At 48.0% G+C, this 19,731-nt stretch overlaps 1 protein-coding gene across 1 annotated transcript; it reads left to right on the forward strand.

The window, feature by feature from the left end:
* The first annotated feature begins 7,344 nt into the window (after positions 1-7,344).
* KCNJ2 (potassium inwardly rectifying channel subfamily J member 2) lies at positions 7,345-16,400 on the forward strand. Its single transcript, XM_084273496.1, has 2 exons — positions 7,345-7,403; positions 12,483-16,400. Exon 2 carries the CDS (start codon positions 12,699-12,701, stop codon positions 13,980-13,982), a length of 1,284 nt encoding a protein of 427 aa, XP_084129622.1. The 5' UTR covers positions 7,345-7,403; positions 12,483-12,698; the 3' UTR covers positions 13,983-16,400.
* The last annotated feature ends 3,331 nt before the right edge of the window (positions 16,401-19,731 follow it).

The following is a 19,731-nucleotide window of genomic DNA, read 5'->3' on the forward strand; positions in this document are numbered from 1 at the left end:
TCCCCTCCAGTCTCTGTCACAAGGTTGCTTAATAGGGTTTGGGCATCAGCTCAAATAATATCAGAGGATCAGAGCCAACTCGCCAAGTATTAGGGAGATTACAAAGAACCACACGGCTCAGGCCTTCTGGGGTGCAACATTTCCCAGTGCAAAACAGGGGAGAGCCTCCTCCTCCTGTGGGCATCCTTTCCCTCTGCCTGTGCATCCTGACTGGGCCAAGGCAAAGCACCGGACACACCAGTTGGCCCAAGGATGCCCAAGGGTGCGTGAGGAATCCTTCTTCCCCTGCGTACAACTGCAAGGCAGAACTTACCCTGGAGACACAAAATGGCATCAGAAAAGCAAATAAGCAGCACAAGATCGTGATAGCAGAAGAAAGGAAGCTGTGGTATTTACTTGCTGAAGATTATTTCCTCTCTGACGAAACATTTTTCAAATCACACGAGGTGTTTCAGTGGGTGGGACTTGGAGGGCAGGTCCAAATAATCAGTCAAAAACAATATCAGGAAGTTTAACCCACAATTTGAGCTTGATTTGGGTTTACTCATCTGTTCAATTTTAGTTTTGAGGGGAATTTAGAAAGATGCCAGCTAATTCAATCGTCCTACCCCCTTCCAGCCATGCAGGAGTTACAAGTGGGGCTGGACTGCTGGTTTGTGCCAGCGATCTACTCCTCTGATTGCCCGGGCGGCATGTCTCCTGGCCAAGCTCTCCTTGCTCAGCTTGGCTTCCTGACCAGGGAAGTGCAGGCGCGGGGGAGAAGAGATGCTGTGATGGCTATGAAAGGTCTCCAGGCTTTTGCAGCCAAGCTGGGACTGTTCCTTACCGCCTCATGGACCCTCTTTGGTCCACCTGCAGACCCAGAACAGGAATTGCTGCCTTCAAAAAGAGTTGGCAGTGCTTTGAAAGAGCCAGCACACACACATACACTTAGTCTCCTACCAGGGAGTGGTTGGCACCACAGCCATCAAGATGGAAGTTCACATTTGATGTAAATAGGCACAGCACTGGCTCCTCAGGAAACTGAACTTCTTTTCTAAGTGTGTTTTCCTTCCACAGTGGCCAATGATCTAAGTCTCTGTTTTTAGCAGTTTATTTGCTTTCCAGAAGAGAAAATAAACTCTGATATTGTCGTTTATGTTGTGGCCATGGACTCCAGGCAAATTCTTAAGTTCTGGTCCAAACTGATCGAAAGCACTGAGGACATTTGCATCTAAGCTAATATACTAAGCTAAGAGGTGTGAGAAAGTAAGGAGGGGGTAGTTTATGCAGGTTAGCATGAATCACATGCTTCTGATTTTATAAATGCCATTTTTCACCAGTGTGATGGGTAATAAAGTACAGCAATAATAAATGATCATCAGCAGAAACACAATATGCACGTTGCCAGCACAGGGAAACCATGTAGGGTTTTAACAGAAGTTCTCTGAGCCACTTCTGGGTGTAGTGTTCTGCTGCTGGCAGCAGATCTCACTGTGTACCCACATATTTCACATCATCTTTCCCTCAGAAGCTGCCAGACGACACCTGAGAAAGTGAAGCTGCCTGGCTTGAGTCGCATTCGTGAACCAAGTGGTGTAACACAAGTGGGTCAGTACGAAACTTGCAGTAAAGTCATGTACTTTGCATTAGTTTTGCTTAGAAAAGATGAAAGGTTTCTCACTCTTTCCATTGCAATCGACTTTTGATTCTTGCCACTCCCCTTCCCACTGGAAATTTTCCACATTTCCGCCCGTGGTGGGACACACATGGTGACAAAGGCCGGAGAAGCTCTCTGCTCCATCCCTCCTCTTACACCCATGGCAAAATGAGAGGAAACTCGTGCCTGTTGTCATCACCTCTTCCTCACCCCACACAGAGCACCAGAAGGTGGGCTGCTGCTCCTGTGTTTTGGCTAACCAGAACGCTGCTGTGCCAGAACAGTTTGTGAGAAGGTGCTGCAGGGGCAGAGCAGGGGACCAAAAACACATCGTTACCCCTCAGAGCAATCCCCACCCTCAAGCTGTGGCTCCAACCATTTCCAAGGATCAGCTCCTCAAACTCTGATGTCCCCCAAGGAAGGAGAGGGCAGTGGAGGCACCCAGCCGCTCTCTGTGAGCACAGGGGACTCTGCAGAGGGAAGTTGGAAAGTTGGCTGGGCACCACGTGGGCTTTTGGGGGAGTAGGGGATTTGAGTGCTGACAACCCAGAGTAGGTCGCTCATCAGAAAACCTACAAGTATCCACTCCCTCGACCCCCCTCCTGCTTACACACACTATTTGCACACTCAAAAGTTTGCAAGCCAGAGAAATACAAAGATATTCTTACCCTGTTCCGTTCAGCTGAGCGTGAGCCTATCCTGATTTTAGGAAACCTGGCAGGCCAGTAACGCTAGCAACTGAAGCTGTAAGGAAGAGAATGCAAGTGCAGTCACACAGTTTTGTATGTGTAAGCTGCTGGCTCTTAACCCTTTTCCTTCCAGGAATTGTCAAGTTCCCTATGTCAGCTCCATGGGCATGTTCTCACCACTCTGGCAAGTTTTATTAACCATTAACTCCCTTTTCCCTTGAGATACCCAAAGAATGGGCACTATGGAAGATCATTAGATAACTTTGAGATTAATAGGAAAGTATCAGGCTTATTAATGCGTAATTACTTGGTTGGTTTTATCACTTAAGCTCAGGTTCTTCTCATTAATGTGAATGTACATTCCCCACTGTCGCCTTTGAGAACAAATCACTGCAGCTGTCTGATGGCTGGACAAGGGAAAATACAGAATATTGACATGTTACAAATGGTGCTAGACATCCCTTAATCTTGTTGGGTTTCCAAAAGACCAGACACAGGCCTAAACTGTGAAAACAGATCACTAAATGGTAACACACAGGTCTTGCTACAGCAAGGCATTTAGTATGCAAGGTGTACATTTAACAACAGATTAACATTTCCTGAACATTTTAAGGCCTTCAACCCTGCAAAAGTAAGCATCTCTTGAGAGCTGAGAGAGCTCACTTCATACCAACAGGTATTTACCATACTCTGCTGGGTCTACAAGTTTAACTGGAAATCAGAGAACCTTTAAAATTAAGCATCTTTGTTTACTGGGAATCAAACCCCATGAAATACAGTGATGGAAACAAGTTTTCTTTGGCAGAACTTCCTGAGTTGCTGGTGGATTATGAGCTGGGTGCAGTTACTCTTTGCTCCAGATTACAGTTTGTCATTTGCTGCCTCAAGATTTCTTCACCTTGCTTCCCACTCAGCAAAGGCTGAAAATATACATGTAATTTTTGTCAAGATGATTTGACTTTTGGTTAGGACTAGACAAGAGAGCCTGAAATCTTAAGCAAAGGGTTTGGACACAAAGTATCCAGGAAAGAAAGAGAGAAAAAAAAGCGTGAATGGTGCGTGAGCTCCACTGTTCTCAGATATATAAAACACTTTCATTTCCTATGTCATATTTCACCCCTTCTATAAACAAACACAGTATTATCCAATATAACTGTGTCACCAGCTGCACATCTGTATATCCTATTCGCTGGCAAAGCACAAAATAGAGTTATTTGCTCTCTCAAGTCTTATCAAACGTGTATCCGTCTCCCCGTGTAATTTTCATTGGATTTACCCTTTCCTCCTATTACAAACGTGGCTTCATTTTTCCTTGGAGATCCCAGCGTTAGGTCTATAAAGGTCCAATTAATGCCTAAACCCCAGGGGTTTACTGTGAATGGGAAAACCACCTTTTCCTGATGAATTTTTTCCAGTTGACTTAATGGTTAGAGAAGAAAGCCTGACTTATGCCAGTTTACATGCATGGAAATGGTGAGACAAATCAAACAAACAACAACAAAAAAAAGGCACCCAATGTGTTATTTATGGCATTTCTTCTCATCTTGTGGAAACCGGCTGCTTTGATTCTACCAGACCGTGTTTTCTTTGCAAGTACAATACAATTAAGCTATTTTCAGCTGGCAATAAAATCCTTGAGAACCAAAGCAGATTTGGCCACTTTAAGAGATGAAGACTAATGCAATCTGATAATTAGGTCATTTCACCGCCAAGGCAGAAAAAGCAATTTAATAACTTCTCCCCGTGCAGTAAGAGGGGGCTAAAGCCTCTTCTGGTCCCAGCTGGCAAGGGCTGTGCCTGCAATACAACTCTCAACTTTGCTTCCATGGGGCATCTGCAGATCTCTGCAGGACTTGAGGGACGGGGTGGCTGTGCTGGGCAGAGGTGGAAATGATGCTGGAGAACAACAGAAAAGGTGGGGAGAAAAAGCCCCCGATGTGGCCCGGCTGAAATCTGTGTAAGAGAAAGCATCCTGCTTTGTCGCTGGCTCCTCTTCTTACATCTCCTACACCGGTATGAAATATGAATGTCCTGTCTTCCCAAAGCCACCCTTATCCCTTGATACCATTTCTTCTGCAGATAGTGGACCTGAATTCCTCAGACTACGGCCATTTCACACAGCTCTCCTAATATTTCAGTATGGAGGCTCTGTAACGAGGCAGCAAGAGGCTTCTGGAGCTGGACTACCCCAAATTAGAAAACCATTAATTCAGAGGAGAAAAACAAACCCTCCCTCAGTGTTGAGGGTTAAATTTTCGGCTGTCTCTCACTCTCTTTGTCCTGGCTTGTTGCAACAGGAAAGGGTTTTTTAGAAACTTTTCTTGTAACTTCAACTTCCCTGTTTGGGGGGTTTGGAAGTACTTCTCTTGCTGAAGTCCACACAGACAAGAGATGGCTTTGTTTTGTTATGGTTCTCATTATCTGTGTAACAGATTAGAGTCGATATTTCATACTAAGGAGAAGCTTTCTGGGCAGAGCTGCTCCGATTTTAAGCAAGCTGTAAAATAGATGTGATGTGTACGCTCTACCCTTCCTCAGCATGAAATGCTGCATGGCTGGGTCTGCGAATCTGTCCTGCTGTGAGTAAGTCTTACTCACATCAGCGGATCCGGCTCTAGTAGGTCTGTGGTCTTTATCGGTCAGTTTGTATGAGTAAAGGCTGAGTAAGAGTCTACAGGGTCAGGCAGTAAGCCACAATATCTTGTGGGGGTTTGTGCAGAGATTTGTCCAACCTACCCCTGGCAAACTGCGTGTTTTCTCAGCCGAGCATCTACTAGCTGTAGCGGATCACAGCTCTGCTTTATTTCACTTGCATATAGATGAGTGCATACTTCAGGATGGGTCGAACTGTGGCTATTTTAGCTGTCCGTAGGAAGCCCACATACACTTGGAGGAGCAGGGGATTTTTTTTCTCTGATAAGGGTACATGAATGGTGTGATACTTGTGCCTACGGCTTTCAAATCCTATAGATTTAATGATTTTCATCTTACTGACAGAATAAAGGAATTGCAGTCATTCCCTTTTGGAGATACTTTTTTTTTCTCTCCAGATTTTTCATTCATAAGAAACTTACCTGTGTTACTGGACTTTCCTTCCACTTAAAAATGAACAGAATGACTCAAGAACAATTCATAAACATGATGATTTCCCAACGTGCCAGATTGCTCAATATACACAAGCACTTGTCTTTTCTTCCCCTCTCCCCATCATGTAAACGTTGCGTATCCTGCACACACGGCGCTGGGGGCTTTTAAACCCAGCTGCATTTGGCCATTGTGTTTGTTGCTGCAACAATGCGGCGCTTCCTCATTCGGAGTATCAGGAACTCGGCGGATGCTGTAAGTGACAGTAATGGCAGTCGGTGGAAACTGTTCAACAACTGGGCGAGAGCATCTGGGCAAAGCGTTTCCACGGGGTAGTTAAAGGCTGCTAATGTCAGAGTCCTAAACTTAAGAAACTAATGAGGAGGAGGAAGAGGAGGACAGTCTAAGCAACTTTGACTGATGGCAGGCACTGGCACTGCTGTGGGAAGTAGGGAATTGTATTTAGAGCCTGTTCTGGACGTTGTAAGGAAGCTCCTGGGAGGAGAGTGACCGTCCCACTTGGACCTGTCTATCCCTCAGGCCTCCAGGCAGAAGACCTGACTGCCGATTAATGCTGTCTTGTCCCAGGAGCATCCCCAGCATCCCTTCTCCAGGTGTTGCAGGGGTTACCATTGCAGTCCTGTGTCTCAGTTCAGTGTTCTCACCAATTTCTGAAGCCCTGTGCAGTCTGCAAGCCCCGCACAGTCACCTCTGCTCTTCTTGTTCCAGCCACCACCCAGGGCTCCCTGCCTTCAGCTGTTAGCACTGGGAACACAGCTTTCCGGGGGCAGCAGGAGAGTGTTGCCGCAGCGGACACCTGCCTCGGAAACTAACACCCCTGCACTGTCCATCAGAGCTGGAGTTTGGCAAACTTCAGAGCGTGCTTACAAGGCTGTTTTTGTTCCTGCAAGGCTCCCAGCCAGGCATTTCATCCTTGTGTGCTTTGTCTTAGGCCACGTCCACTGTAGGGAGGACAAGCTATTAAAAATCATTTTGATTTGTGCCTGTTTCAACAATGGCCAGTCTGCAGACTGAGCTGCTGCAGGTGATCTATGGAACAAAGAAACAGATCCTACGTTCTGCAGCCAGGCAAATACTTCCCTTGCTTCCAGCCTTGCTCCAAAAGATCTCAGTTCAGGGTTCAGAGCTCTTGTTTGGAAGTGCCGTCCGATTAAGTTCAAGAGCTCTGCTGCGGTCCGCTGGGACTGTTGCTTCTGGTGCGTGTTAGGGTCAGGCATTTGTGATTAGATACCCTGCACCTTAGCATTTCTCTTCAGGGGGAAATAAAGGAAGGGAAGGAACAAAACTGTTCTCTCTCCAGTTTTTCCACACTACACGGGGTCTCAGACACCAGCTCGAGCCAGTACACATACAGATCCCACACGGTCCCTTCCCAAGTTCCCAGAAAAGTCCTGCAAAAGCCTTTCTCGGCTTTGGGGGAGTGTGTGTGTGTGTGGGGGGGTATACCCGTGGCAGGTGCTGGGTGCAACCGGAGGGTACGGGCCGGAGCGGCTACAAGCGGGGCCCGGGGAACGCCGCAGCGCTGCCCGGGCACCCGCCGCTGCCTCCCCACAGAGCCGAGGGGCCGCCGCCGGCGACATCCCCGCACCGCGGGGCTTCCCCCGGGACCGGCTCCCCCCCACCTATCCCCACCCCATCCCCATCCTCGGCGGGGCACCCCAGCGCCCGGCCCCGCCGCGCCCCCTCAGCCGCTGCCGCTCCGCCGCTCCCCCGGCCCCGCTGCCGGCCCGGCTGGGGCCCGGCCTCCCGCTTCCCATTGGTGCGGGGCCGCGCCGAGGGCGGGGACGGCGGAGCCGCTATTAAACATCACATGGCAGCCCGCAAAAAAGGGGCAGCGGCTCATTGAGTGGCTCAGTTGCAAGCGGTGCGGCGGCGGCCGGCGGGCACCCAGGGATTGGCTCGCTGCCTCCCCCGCTGCTGGATCTTTACACCCTTTAACTCTATAAGCACCTCCCGCAAGGCACCGGCAGGTAAGGGAGCGCCTTCTTTCTACACTTTATTCGAGACGCCCACCCGGTCGCCTGGAAGTGCCGGGGGGGGGCGGTGGGCGATGCGCCGGTCGCTGCTTCGGTGCCGGGCAGTTCCCGGGATAACGGCGCCGTGTCGGGGAGCGAGTCCCACGCTTCGGCGTGGCCGTTCAGAGGGGGAACTCCCGCATTTCTCCTGCACCATCCACGAGCTATTCCCAGCGCCTAAAATAATTAGATAGGTATGCTGGGAACACTCGAGCATCTGCTTGCAGCATCTGTTTATGTTCATAACTTTCCATGCACCAGCTGCTTCGCCCCCCGCCCGCCTCCCCCCCCTTTCCCTTCCCCCGAGATACTTTATTCTGGGGAAGGGCTGGAAGTTTGCATGACAACTCCGCGCCGCAGAAGTAGCACCGCTCCATCCTTTTCCATTCTTCTCGCCTGTTGTTTCCTGTACAAGAGGGAGGTCAAAAGTATCAAGTCTTAAGAGATCCTTTTTGAAAGGAGCGCCCGAAATGTTTTGGAGAGGGGTGTGAAGTGAACCTGTAACTTCATTCATCGGCAGGATGGAAACGGGGGAGGGGTGGGGGTGTTTCTTTATTTTTATTTACTCTGCCAAAAAAAAAAAAAAAAAAAAAAAAAGGAAAAAAGGGGAAAAAAAAAAAGACAGACAAATAATCGCATCTGGGGAGCCGGCGATGAGAGCGTATTGTTTCAACTTAGTTCCTGACAGTTAAAGGAAAAAATACTGATAAGAGATGACAGATTTCTTTTGCGGGGGGTCAGTAGCTGCTTTGTCATCTGCCTAGGGCCGGGCAGCCGAGGACCCGCCGGGCCCGGTGGCCTGGGCTGAGCCCGGCCCCGCATCTCCGTCGTCTCCCAGGCTGCGGCCACCTTCCTTCCCAGCCCGCAGGCAGCCGGCACTTGTCGCTGTGTTCCAGCCTTACCTTTACACTTGTTTGCTTTTCCATCCTCGCAGCCGGTGCATCAAGTACACCCCCTGGTGATGACTATTCCACTTGTAGTGATTTTGTCATCAGCTAGAAATACCCTGAGCCCGTCTCCTTTGCAGGGCAGCAGATGCAAACGCCACTTGTCCTTCCCTTTCTCCTATTTCTTCGCATCATCATCATCTGCTCCTTTTTTTTTTAATTGTTATTTATTTCACACACACACACAACTCTGCCTGGTCGTGAAGGACAGTTCCTTCTCCTGAAGGCAGCTCACCACTTTGTGGGACTCGAGTCCTACTCAAATCAGCAGAGAACCCTCGGGGAGTGACTTTAAAGTAACGCAGGGTTCCGGAGAAAGGTTACAGGGGGTGGCTGTGCCCGGCTATGAGGGAACTGGGGCTGTGGGAACCGGCTTCGCTGGTGCGAGGAGCTCCTTTGTTCTGCACCCAGGGCAGCGGGGAAGGAAGGCGCTGGGCTAAGGCAGCGCTGGTGCTCTCTTAGCAACATGTGCCCGGCTCGCTCTGCGGGGCCGTGTGGCGTCAGCCTGGGAATAACTGCTCCAAGGGCTCATTAGTGCTCCTCTCTCTACCCCCACGCTCTTTTTGCACTTCAGTTTTTCTCTCAGTGCGTTAAACCTGCTGCACAAATTCCCTTTGAGCTGTTCGTTGTGGAGTTTAGACATGCGATGTTAGTGTCTTTCCTGGGGTGCTGGGGGGAGGGGGGGGAGGGGGAATCTCGAAGGGGATGCTTACTAAGGGGAAAGTGGGGATGTGGGTTCCTCACTTGCACCGTGCCTCTCTCACATCGGAGGTGCTGCAGATGCAGCACAGCCCCGTTTTTCTTGGCCCTTCCAAGCATCCCCTTGCAGCAGAGCAAGCCTGAGGCTCTCCCATCCCAACTCATCTCTTCCCGGTAATGCTGCGTCGGTGCCAGTGCTGGCAATTCCAGGCTGCCTTGCTCTAGTCTTTTATTCTCTTCCAGAAGGAAAGGTAGGCTGAAATAATAACAACACACCTAGTGATGACTGAATTAACAGCTGCTCGTTCATGTGTCTGGCTGCAGTTATACAAGGTTTTGGGTTGGTTTGTGGGTTCTGGGTTGGCTTCTTTTTCTGGTGAGGGTTGCAGGGCCAGTCACACAGCAGCTTGGCATCTTTGGTGCCACCAGCAACTGATAATGTGTTGGGGAGGGTAGCAAACTTGGTTTGCTTCTGAGCAGCAGGTGGATGAGCAAAATCAGAAGTACCAGCGGATTTTTCAGGCTGGTTTGATTGCTTGTGGGATTTTTTCGGGAAGGGGATGAACCTCTAATGAAATTCATGGTGAAGGTCAGGGTAAACACTGACTGGGCAGCCTGTGGGTCTGCTGGGCATCTTACAGGGCCTGCATTGCCATGCGCAGGAGCCAGATCAGACCCGCCGCATTGCCCTGGCTGGTCCCTGCGTAGGGTGCTGGTCCTGCTCCCATCCCGCATCCTCCTCACTCCCAGGACTTGCAAGAAAAAGAGGCGATTTGTGCTATGAGAGAAAGAAGACAGCTCTGCTGTGGGGGAGCATGCCAGAGCTTTGCTATATAAACTTCAGGCAGTGGGTAAAGGCAGCACAGGGTGCCCCCAAGCACACCCCAGGTTTAGGGATGGTTCAGTTGGAGAGGATTTGCTCCCAAGGGCAGAGCTCAGCAGTGTGCAGGTATGAGGGAGAAATGCTGTGCAAGGTACAGAGGTGCTCAGCTACTCTGAGCAGGAATATGACAATGTACGATCCCTAATTCAGGTCCCAAACTTCTACACGCAGCCAGCTTGCTGCAGGAAGCTGGAGTTGCAATTTCAGGGAATTTTGTGGAATTCAGACAATGTCCTTGGGTCAAGACTTCTGTGGGGGGAGCTGCGTGTTCAGATACTCCAGACTTTGCAGTTTATCTTTCCTTCCACTACAAATATTCCTCTAAAATCCAAGAGACAATGCAGGAAAAAGAGAGGGGGGAAAAAAAAAAGATAGACTTCAAAACAAAGGGGTTCCTGGGCTGTGGATTTCCATCAGCTTGGAACAAACCAGAGTTTGAATGTCCAACATGACTGTGATTGTAGGATGTGGTTTATAAAAGTAATCGATTGGCAGACAGTGCAATGTTTTTTCAAGAAGGGTTTTTTTGGGGTGTGTGTGTGGAATGTATGAACAGTAATTTTGCTTTTCCTCTGCGTTCAGGTTTCTAATAAAAGGAACCCAAATAAAGACAGTTTAGCGAACATCAGAATTCCTTTGTATTTTTGAGTGTGCTCTTCTGATGGGAAGGAGACACCCTGTGATTAAAAAGGTGTGAGGAGGGGGAAGGTGGCTCCTTATGCAGTGCAGGCAAGATGGTCAGATAGGTGAGGGGGCAGCGGTTCCATCCCCACCAGCGCAGGCTGCTGAGAGCCGCACTCCAAACCACGTATTACTGAACCTACTGAAAGCTGCCAAAATGTCTTGTTCACTGCTGAGGTCACAGCTGATGGCTCTCTGCAAGGAGGTGTTGGGACACATTCCTGCACAACAAAGAGGAGTGTGGGGGGGAAGAATAAAAGGCAAGGTAAAAGTACCCCCCAAATAAATTGGGGGGGGGGGGGGGGGGGAAGCCACCCTGCCACAACTGTGAGCGTGGTGATGCTTTCTGTTTGTCACCTGCTCTTTTCCTAACAAGTGTTTGCCGACCTAAAGCCCTTGTAACATGCTTTATCAAAGGATGTGGGAGGGCTGGGAAACTGTTTGAAATCCCTCGAGTTTTTGGGACACCTCTGCAGGGCTTTAGGGGCTGCTTTGGAGAAAGGTAAAGGACTCGTATCTAGAGCTGCTAATGAGTCAGAGGAAGAGCCACAGAGCACTGAAGCTGCTTTGTGGGCAGAGGTCATGCTCCTTGGTGGCTGCGGTTTTGTTGGGTTTTGGACAAGCTCCCATGAGTTTTGATAATATTGGTTTAGGAAGAGCATCGTGGCTTGATCCCTCCCCCCCACTGCTGTAAATGGTGCTGAAGCCCCCCCTCCTCTGACAAACGGACAGCAGGCATCACTCATCACTGGGGTTTAGTTTTATTACCTCCAATGGGCGCATGTGTGGATGGAGCAGTTGCATTAACGCATCCCTTCTCCTCTGCAGTATTTCAATTACATTTACTGATATACAGTGCATGACTTAATGGATGACGCACTTGTTAAAAGCTAAACCTGGGTCTAAGCCAGACCTCCCTGAAACAAGTTTGGTGGCTTCTATCCTCAGGAAGAAGGTCTTGTAGCCTCTCTGCTGAGTCTTAATTGCTGACATTTAAGACCCATGGGATACTCGGAGCCGTTGCTGGTTGGAGATGGAGGTGGCTGCCTTGGGCTCCCGCTGGGAAGGTGCTGTACTTGCCACCAAAGATGTTAGGAAGACACTTGGAGGGTCCAACTGCGGCTTAGCCTTGTGCTAGTTCATTAGCAGGAGCACTTGAGGGTCGTTAAGGGTTTGGTTTGCTTCCCACGACTTCAGCCCAGTGTGAGTGTAGAAAACCTAACGTGCCAAAGGCTAACTAAGGCAGCCTTTCCCCTGCCGCTCACAGAGAACACAGAGCTCCTTTTTCAAAGCTTAATTTAAAAAAAAAAAAAAAACAAAACCCCAACAACAGCACAAAAGAAAAGCTGTATGGGATGTAATTTCATTTTCCAAGCTCGTCACCTTCCTCAGTATACGTTATCTTCCCTTTCTCATGCTCCCTTGTTGGACGTAGGTGAAGTGGTCCAGGAGGCACCTGACGCGTATCGCTCTCAGTGGGTGGATGTGGATGCTGGTTGCTTGTTTCAGACTAAGCACAAAGCACAGCTGTAAGCTGTAGATAGATTCTTTGCACACCCAGTTATAAAGAGAAGATTGCTCGGAGGCTTGTGTGACGCGAACACATCAGTGCTTTCACTTGGGAAGGGTGATGCCTTCTTTGTAGTGATGATGTCACTTCTGTCAATACACAACTGTGAGCATTGTGTGTTCCAGAAAATGCTGTCGTTAGGAATGGAGAAACTTCCTGCAGGTCCACAGGAGTCATTTTACTTGATTATTTCAGGTTTGATTCCGTATCCAGTTCCTCCAAGATCTAATATGACATTTCTCTTTCTCTTGCAGACCATGCCCTCTCTATGACGGTTACTTATTAAGCTAACTCTGCATGCCAGAAGACTGTCCTTGGTTGATCCAAGGGCTTTTGGGGACTCCGGCCTCTCCCCAGTTTTTCTGTGTGTGTGTGTTCCTCTAGAACTTTCAAAACTGTTTCTCCAAAGGGTTTTGCAGAAACTTAGACTGTTTTCTAAAGCAGAAGCACCTCAGTCCTCAGCAGTAGTGATGGGCAGCGTGCGAACCAACCGCTACAGCATCGTGTCTTCAGAAGAGGACGGCATGAAGCTGGCAACCACGGCCGTTGCCAACGGCTTTGGGAATGGCAAGAGCAAGGTACATACCAGACAGCAGTGCAGGAGCCGCTTTGTCAAAAAAGATGGCCACTGCAACGTCCAGTTCATTAATGTGGGCGAGAAGGGACAGCGATACCTGGCAGACATCTTCACCACTTGCGTGGACATCCGCTGGAGGTGGATGCTAGTTATTTTCTGCCTGACTTTCATCCTCTCCTGGCTTTTTTTTGGCTGTGTGTTTTGGTTGATTGCGCTGTTGCACGGGGATCTGGAGAACCAAGAAAATAACAAACCTTGTGTCTCTCAAGTGAGCAGCTTCACCGCAGCCTTTCTGTTCTCCATTGAGACCCAGACCACGATCGGCTATGGCTTCAGGTGCGTCACAGACGAGTGCCCCATCGCAGTTTTCATGGTGGTTTTCCAGTCTATAGTAGGCTGCATCATCGATGCTTTCATCATTGGTGCTGTGATGGCAAAGATGGCGAAGCCCAAAAAGAGGAATGAAACCCTAGTCTTCAGCCACAACGCGGTGGTGGCCATGAGAGACGGAAAACTGTGCCTGATGTGGCGCGTGGGAAACCTGAGGAAAAGCCACTTGGTGGAGGCACACGTGAGAGCACAGCTCCTCAAATCCAGGATCACGTCAGAAGGGGAGTACATCCCCCTGGATCAAATAGACATCAATGTAGGGTTTGACAGCGGGATAGACCGCATATTCCTGGTCTCCCCAATTACAATTGTACATGAAATAGATGAAGACAGTCCTTTGTATGACTTGAGCAAACAAGACATGGACAATGCTGACTTTGAAATTGTAGTAATATTAGAGGGCATGGTGGAAGCTACTGCCATGACTACTCAGTGCCGTAGCTCCTATCTGGCAAACGAAATCCTCTGGGGCCACCGCTATGAGCCCGTACTCTTTGAAGAGAAAAACTACTACAAAGTGGACTACTCGAGGTTCCACAAAACATATGAAGTGCCCAACACGCCCATCTGTAGTGCCAGAGACTTAGCAGAAAAGAAATACATCCTCTCTAACGCAAACTCCTTTTGCTACGAGAACGAAGTGGCCCTCACCAGCAAAGAGGAGGACGAGATCGACACGGGGGTGCCTGAGAGCATGAGCACAGACACCCACCCGGACATGGACCACCACAACCAAGCAGGGGTGCCTCTAGAGCCACGGCCGCTACGGCGGGAGTCGGAAATATGACTGACAAACTCTTCCTCTCTCTTTTGGTTGAAAGGAAAACAAAAAGATTCAATGAAATCAATCTATCGGTCAAAGGCACGTTGACCCGAGAAGTTGGCCCAGAACAGTTTTCAGACAACGGTACCGTTGAAGAGTGGTGTGAAGGCAAAGCAGACCTGAGAAACCCAGGCTGGTTTTAGGGCTGTCCTCAGAGGAGGGACGACAGAAAATGAACTCTAAACACAAAGCACTAAACATGTCTAAGTATGAACAGAAGGCACATATGTTGTAGAATAAATTATGTATATATTTTTTTACAAAACTTGAACTTGCAGGCAAGCTTTGGTTGGGTTATTATTATTTTTGTTTTCAACTTTTTCCAGAATGCTTCTCTCTAGGGAACAAGAATGTTTTTAATGGCATAACAAAGGCAAGGATCTGCCTTATTATTATTATTATAATTATTTTTTAAAAAGCTGCTGCTAACTACATGAACACAAATGGTTATTTTTGTTGCAGTGTAGTTTTTATTTTCTCTTGTGTAATTTAAAAAAAAAAAAAAGGAAAAGAAAAAAAAAAGTCAGTGTTGAACTTTTTGGGTTGAAAAAAGCTCGTGATCACTTCAGAGAGGCTGATGTTGCCAGAAAGTCTAAACTCCTTTTGAGGCCAGTAGTTTGATAGCTAGAATCAATTTCTCTCTTTCCAATTACATAAGGGGCATTATGTAATATCAGGCCAAGCGGTAGCCTCCAGCAAAATTTATGATTTTTGGGGGGGGAGAATTTCATTCTCTGTCTAAAATAACATAAAATATATATATATATACGTAGAAAAAATACTAAGTTAAAACTACCTAAATGGATACCAAAGAAAATGCACAGTTTTGCACAGTGGAGTTTATTTAAAAAAAAAAAAGGAAAAAAAAAAAGGAAAAAAGAGGAAAAAAAGGAAAGGAACAGGCTGCTTTAAACAAAAAAAATTCAAACCTCAGACACTTTTTTTTTCTTCTTTTTAAGACCTTTATTTTGCACCTTATTCTAAAAGACTCCAATCTAACGTGAGCTAGGCCTCCTCCCCTTTCCCCCCTGCCTTTCTAGGGGGAAATAAATCCCTTTCCTTTCTCGTAAGAAGAATCAGTCTGGGGAAGGCAAATAGCAAACCTCTGTCTGTCCCTGCTTGCTCACTTGCTGAGTGGGGCTGCAGCAGAAGGTCAAGTATTAGTGCCCACATTCCCAAACCCGCGCTAGGCCTCAGCACTGACCCAGCCTCTGGAAAACTGAGCCGCCATCCTGGATGTGCCGCAGGCAACTGACCCAAGGCCTCTTGGCCGCTGTTGTCTTACCCATTAAACTGTGCCAGAGACACGTGAAGCTGCTGGTCGGTGCTAGAGGCTGGAGCAGGTGTTGGGGTGCAGATGAGTGGAGGGGGAGGTAAATCCCTGTTTTTTTGAAGAGGAAGGGAGAGGGTGATGGAGAGGAGGGAAAAAAAAAACAACAACAAACTCAAAAAAACAAACCAACATTTACAACCCAGCACTTGGGAGTGGAACAGGGATCGTAGGATTTTTGTGGAAACGCTTCTCTTCAGCAGGGCAAGGGGATCAGCAGAAGCGTGTTTTGCATGATTTGGAGAGAGATGATTGGGGAGGATGAGGCTGCAATGCGAGGGCCACCCTCCTGCCTCCTCTCCCTGGCAAACACCAACCGGAGTGGTCAGCGGATGAGACGCACGTCACTGAGCTCTGAGCAGATTTTGTCACCTTCGGTGATGCTCTGGCTCTAGCGGCCCCTTCACCCAGGCGGCTTTAAATTCTCTGTGCCTCTTAAGATCAAGGAGAGGGCAAACCTGCGCTGCATGAGGAGCAGGTGGAGAGGGGTGGTGGGGACGGTAAGCCTAGTCAACTCTTGCAGTATTGCATCACTGTATGCCATTAAAAAACAGCTTGTTCTGGGTCTAATGTCTTCTGCAAACGGATATCTGTGAAGGCCTCTGGCCCCTCCCAGCCCTGCCTGAAAGAAATGCCTGCAATGAAATGGTTTCTGCTAAGATGGTATCTACAGCGGGTGGGTTCGAAACTGTGGAAACTCGACATTGTAAACCTAGGTTTGACTACTAGAGAGGGCAGATGAATTGAGTGCACATACTAAGGCTGTTCCTGGGGTGGGGGGATGTAAAAAAAGAGGCAAGACTGAGCATAGAGAAGTGATTTGATTGTGATTTCTGGGTCAACAGTAGTGAAGACAACCGAGTGCTGCTAGTGCTGCTATCGTGATATTCTTGTACAAGGAAAATAACTAAACCAAAGAGTATTCAGTGCAACGGTGGGTGGATGAAAACGCAATGGGGAAGGGATGGAAAAGGGATGCGGGCTGGGAGAAAGGGGACCCGGTCTCCAGGTCAGCATTCCCCAGGCACATAGTGCTCCCACTAAATGATACTTGAGATGTTTGAGGGCGGGGTGAGAGATGGGGGACAGGGAAATGCAGGATTCAGCTTGTTCCTTTAAAGCGAAAGAAATTCGGAGGTGGGGGGAGAAGAAAAATCCCCTCCCCCATAACATTTCTGGTGCAGAGGTTTTGGGGTTGGTTGGTTGTTTTTGTTTTGTTTTGTTTCGTTTTGTTTTTCAAGTCAGTTTTTCAGAAATATTTTTAAAATGTACATTTTATAAAGTTTATCAAGTATTTTCATATTTAAAGCCAAATGTAAATAGAAGTCTGTAAAGGAGGACAAGGAGAAGAAGAAAAAGAAAAGGCCACAAAAAAAAAATCTAAACCCTGCTCGGCTGTCTTGGCTAGCTAGTACCTAGATGCTACCGGTTAGCATGACTTTTAGCAACTACTTGCAAGCCTTAGAGGATACCTGATGCTATGAACGACTCTTTTTATTTATTTTTTTTTTAAGCATGGACTTTTAATTTGAAAACATGTTCTAGTTACTGGCATTTTTAAAAGTTACTGGCTTTCTGAGCGCTAAGTCTGGTCGAGGGTGTGCATCGAGGTGATCCCTTACACTCTCTGACACATACTTTTCTTTTCTTTTTTTTTTTTGGAATAACCCTTTGTCTTTCCCGACTGAGTCTTTACATTGCAGAATTGCACTCAGCCTCTGGCTCTGGGAAGCTGCTAGAAAGAGACCTGCAATGTACACCCTGTGGTACCCTTCCCCTTGTATTCCTCCATGTGCTGTGTGTGGTAAGCCCAGGGCAGGACAGAGGATTGTAGCCACACTTCTACAGCAGCAAATTGGGTTAGTTGTTTGAAAAAAAAGAAAAAAGAAAAGAAAGTTGTTGTTTTTAAGGACTGCACAGTGACTGACAGCGTTTCTTCAGTTCCCAGTGATCCTGGGCCAAACTGATGCCTAATTAGGGGCCCTTTAAACTGACTGAGCTCTACCCGCTGACTCCCACAGGCACTTTATCAAGGACAAAGTTGGCTCAACTTGGCTCGCACAGAAGGTTTATACTGTATTTCGCTTAGGGTCTGGGGGGGAATATGTTATTTCTGCCCTTCCCTGAAAAATACTTGAATGAGACACATTGTCTAAACCATAACTCTTGCGTACAGTGCCCGAAAAGCATTTCCGAGGCAGGTGGGGATGGATCTCTTCTTTCCTCTGTCTCTTCCGTGCGAGTTGTCCTTGGTTAAGCAGCGAGGGTAGAAATCATTACTGGGTAGCTCTCTCCCAGCCACCATCAACCTGTGTGTGTTGTCTGCTCAGCTCTCGCTCTTCTCGGAAAAGACAAAGGGTCCAGATGTTTTATTTGTTCTCTTAGGTCTTCTTTTCCATAGTGGATTACAAGGTAAAACTGAGAAGTACTGTAACGTCTTTAAATTATGGCTGCTCACGACCATTGCAAAGTAGAAGGGTGCTGCCTAGTTGCCACCCCCCTGCCCCCCAGCCAATGACAAACTGATTTTTGTAATGACTTTTGGCCTGCAGCTCTTGTGAGGTGAACAACCGAGGCATCTGACAGTTGTCCATTACTATTTTCCTGTTTGCAGCCTTTTTTGTATCAAAGTCTTCCTAATGTACTGCACAAATTGTGGATTGTACAGATTTTTTATATATTATGTCTTATTTTATTATTTCTAAATAAATAATTAAAAAAAAAATAATTGAGAATGAACCGGTGTGTGCGGCCTGTATGCAAATGGCATGGGGAGATGGGGGTTATTACACAGCCCTGTTTATGGCTGTCTGAGCACAGTCGTTTGTCTGAAGCACTTTAGGAAGAGACAGGTCGTTCCCTCCCTGTGACAAAAGGCGGGAGGAAAGGTGATACCATCATTATTCCCCTGATGAGAACATAAAGGTGATACCATCATTATTTCCTCCCTGATGAGAACATAAAGGTGATACCATCATTTATTCCCCCGATGAGAACATAAACACTGGGGGGTATAATGCGACTTACACCAAAGGAAGATCTGCCCCAGAGGCTCAGGGACTTTTTTAAGGTCATACCTGGAACTGCAGAGCTCCTGATCATTAATCATAAGTGCTGTGAAATGGGAAAAAAAGCTCAAAGTCTGCCTAAACCACGAGGCAGGAGAAGGGGGCTGGGAAGGGGGTGAATGAAAACACGAGGCGTAAGCAAGTGCATTGAAAGATTTGGAAAGGGATTAAAAAATTAAGCAGGAAACTCATCTTCAAATCCCCGTGTCTCATGTCTGCCTGGAACATCCCCTCATTGAAGTGATGCTCCTCAGCTCAGCTCCAAACGCTCCTGCTGTAATCCACACATCCCGTGTTTGGGGGGGGGCAGGGGGTTGCTGAGCCTGTGGTCACGAGCGTGGTGCTGCTTTTTCATGTGCCGGGACGGGGAAGCATACTGGGAACAGGCCTCCAGGAACCGAAAAGACACTCCATGCCCTTATTAGTCTGGGTTGGAAAGCTCCTTTCCCCCTGTTTGTGTGTGGCCTCCGGGGCAGATATTGAGGCTGCACAACTGTGACTCAGCTTGAAACTGCTGATGTAACCGGAATCGAACGCGCTGAGAGGGCTGAGGTCGGCCCTGAAGCATTTCAACGCAGTTTTGACCCCTCTGCTGGCTTTTCCAAGTTTTTATCAGTCTGTAATGCTATTAAACGATGCCTTGGATAGAGCCCTAACCCGAGCTAGAAGGGTCATTTATAAATTCAAATTTACTTTTCAAATCTAATGGTCTCTTGGAAAGCTTATAATAATCATTACAGGGCTGGATTTAGAGATACAGATTAGCTGTCACAGCCTGGATCTGCTTATTCTCCCCACTGAAAAGCATCCTCTGCAAGAGCTGCTCGCTGATCTGCCCCTGGCTTTGATGTTTGCTGCAGGGGCAGCAGGTCGGGGGCCACTTTCTGCACATTCAGTGCCTTGCTCCCTCCTTTGCCTAAATCATTAGCACCCTCTCCTGTCAGTGTCTTTCCCTTCTCTTGCTGGCCAGTTGTCCGGTCAGGTGGAATCACCATAAATATAGCAACAAAACACAGACGGAGTTATTTTGGCAGTGAGCGAGGTGATAGCTAAACTCTTCTCTCTTCCAAACTAGCTGGATGCACCTCATGAGCATCAGGGATGTGCTGGGATGCAGGCGTGAGCTACCTCCGCGTATACAACAGGAGTAAAACGACACAGAGGAGCTAAGAGCCATGTGTTGGCATGCTGGTGGCATCAGGACACAGGCAGTGCTGCTGGCTGCTTGCTGGGCATGTATGCCCTCAGCAGACAGTACAGCATGGGGCACCTCGTGGGGATGCAGAAGATGTGTAATGATGTGTAAAGAAGTGGC

Source organism: Gallinula chloropus (assembly GCF_964237585.1).
Source record: "Gallinula chloropus genome assembly, chromosome: 20".
Lineage (NCBI taxonomy): Eukaryota > Metazoa > Chordata > Aves > Gruiformes > Rallidae > Gallinula > Gallinula chloropus.

Coding starts and splice junctions, on each gene's coding strand:
- KCNJ2 (XM_084273496.1), top strand. CDS start 12,699: ATGGGCAGCGTGCGAACCAACCGCTACAGCATCGTGTCTTCAGAAGAG.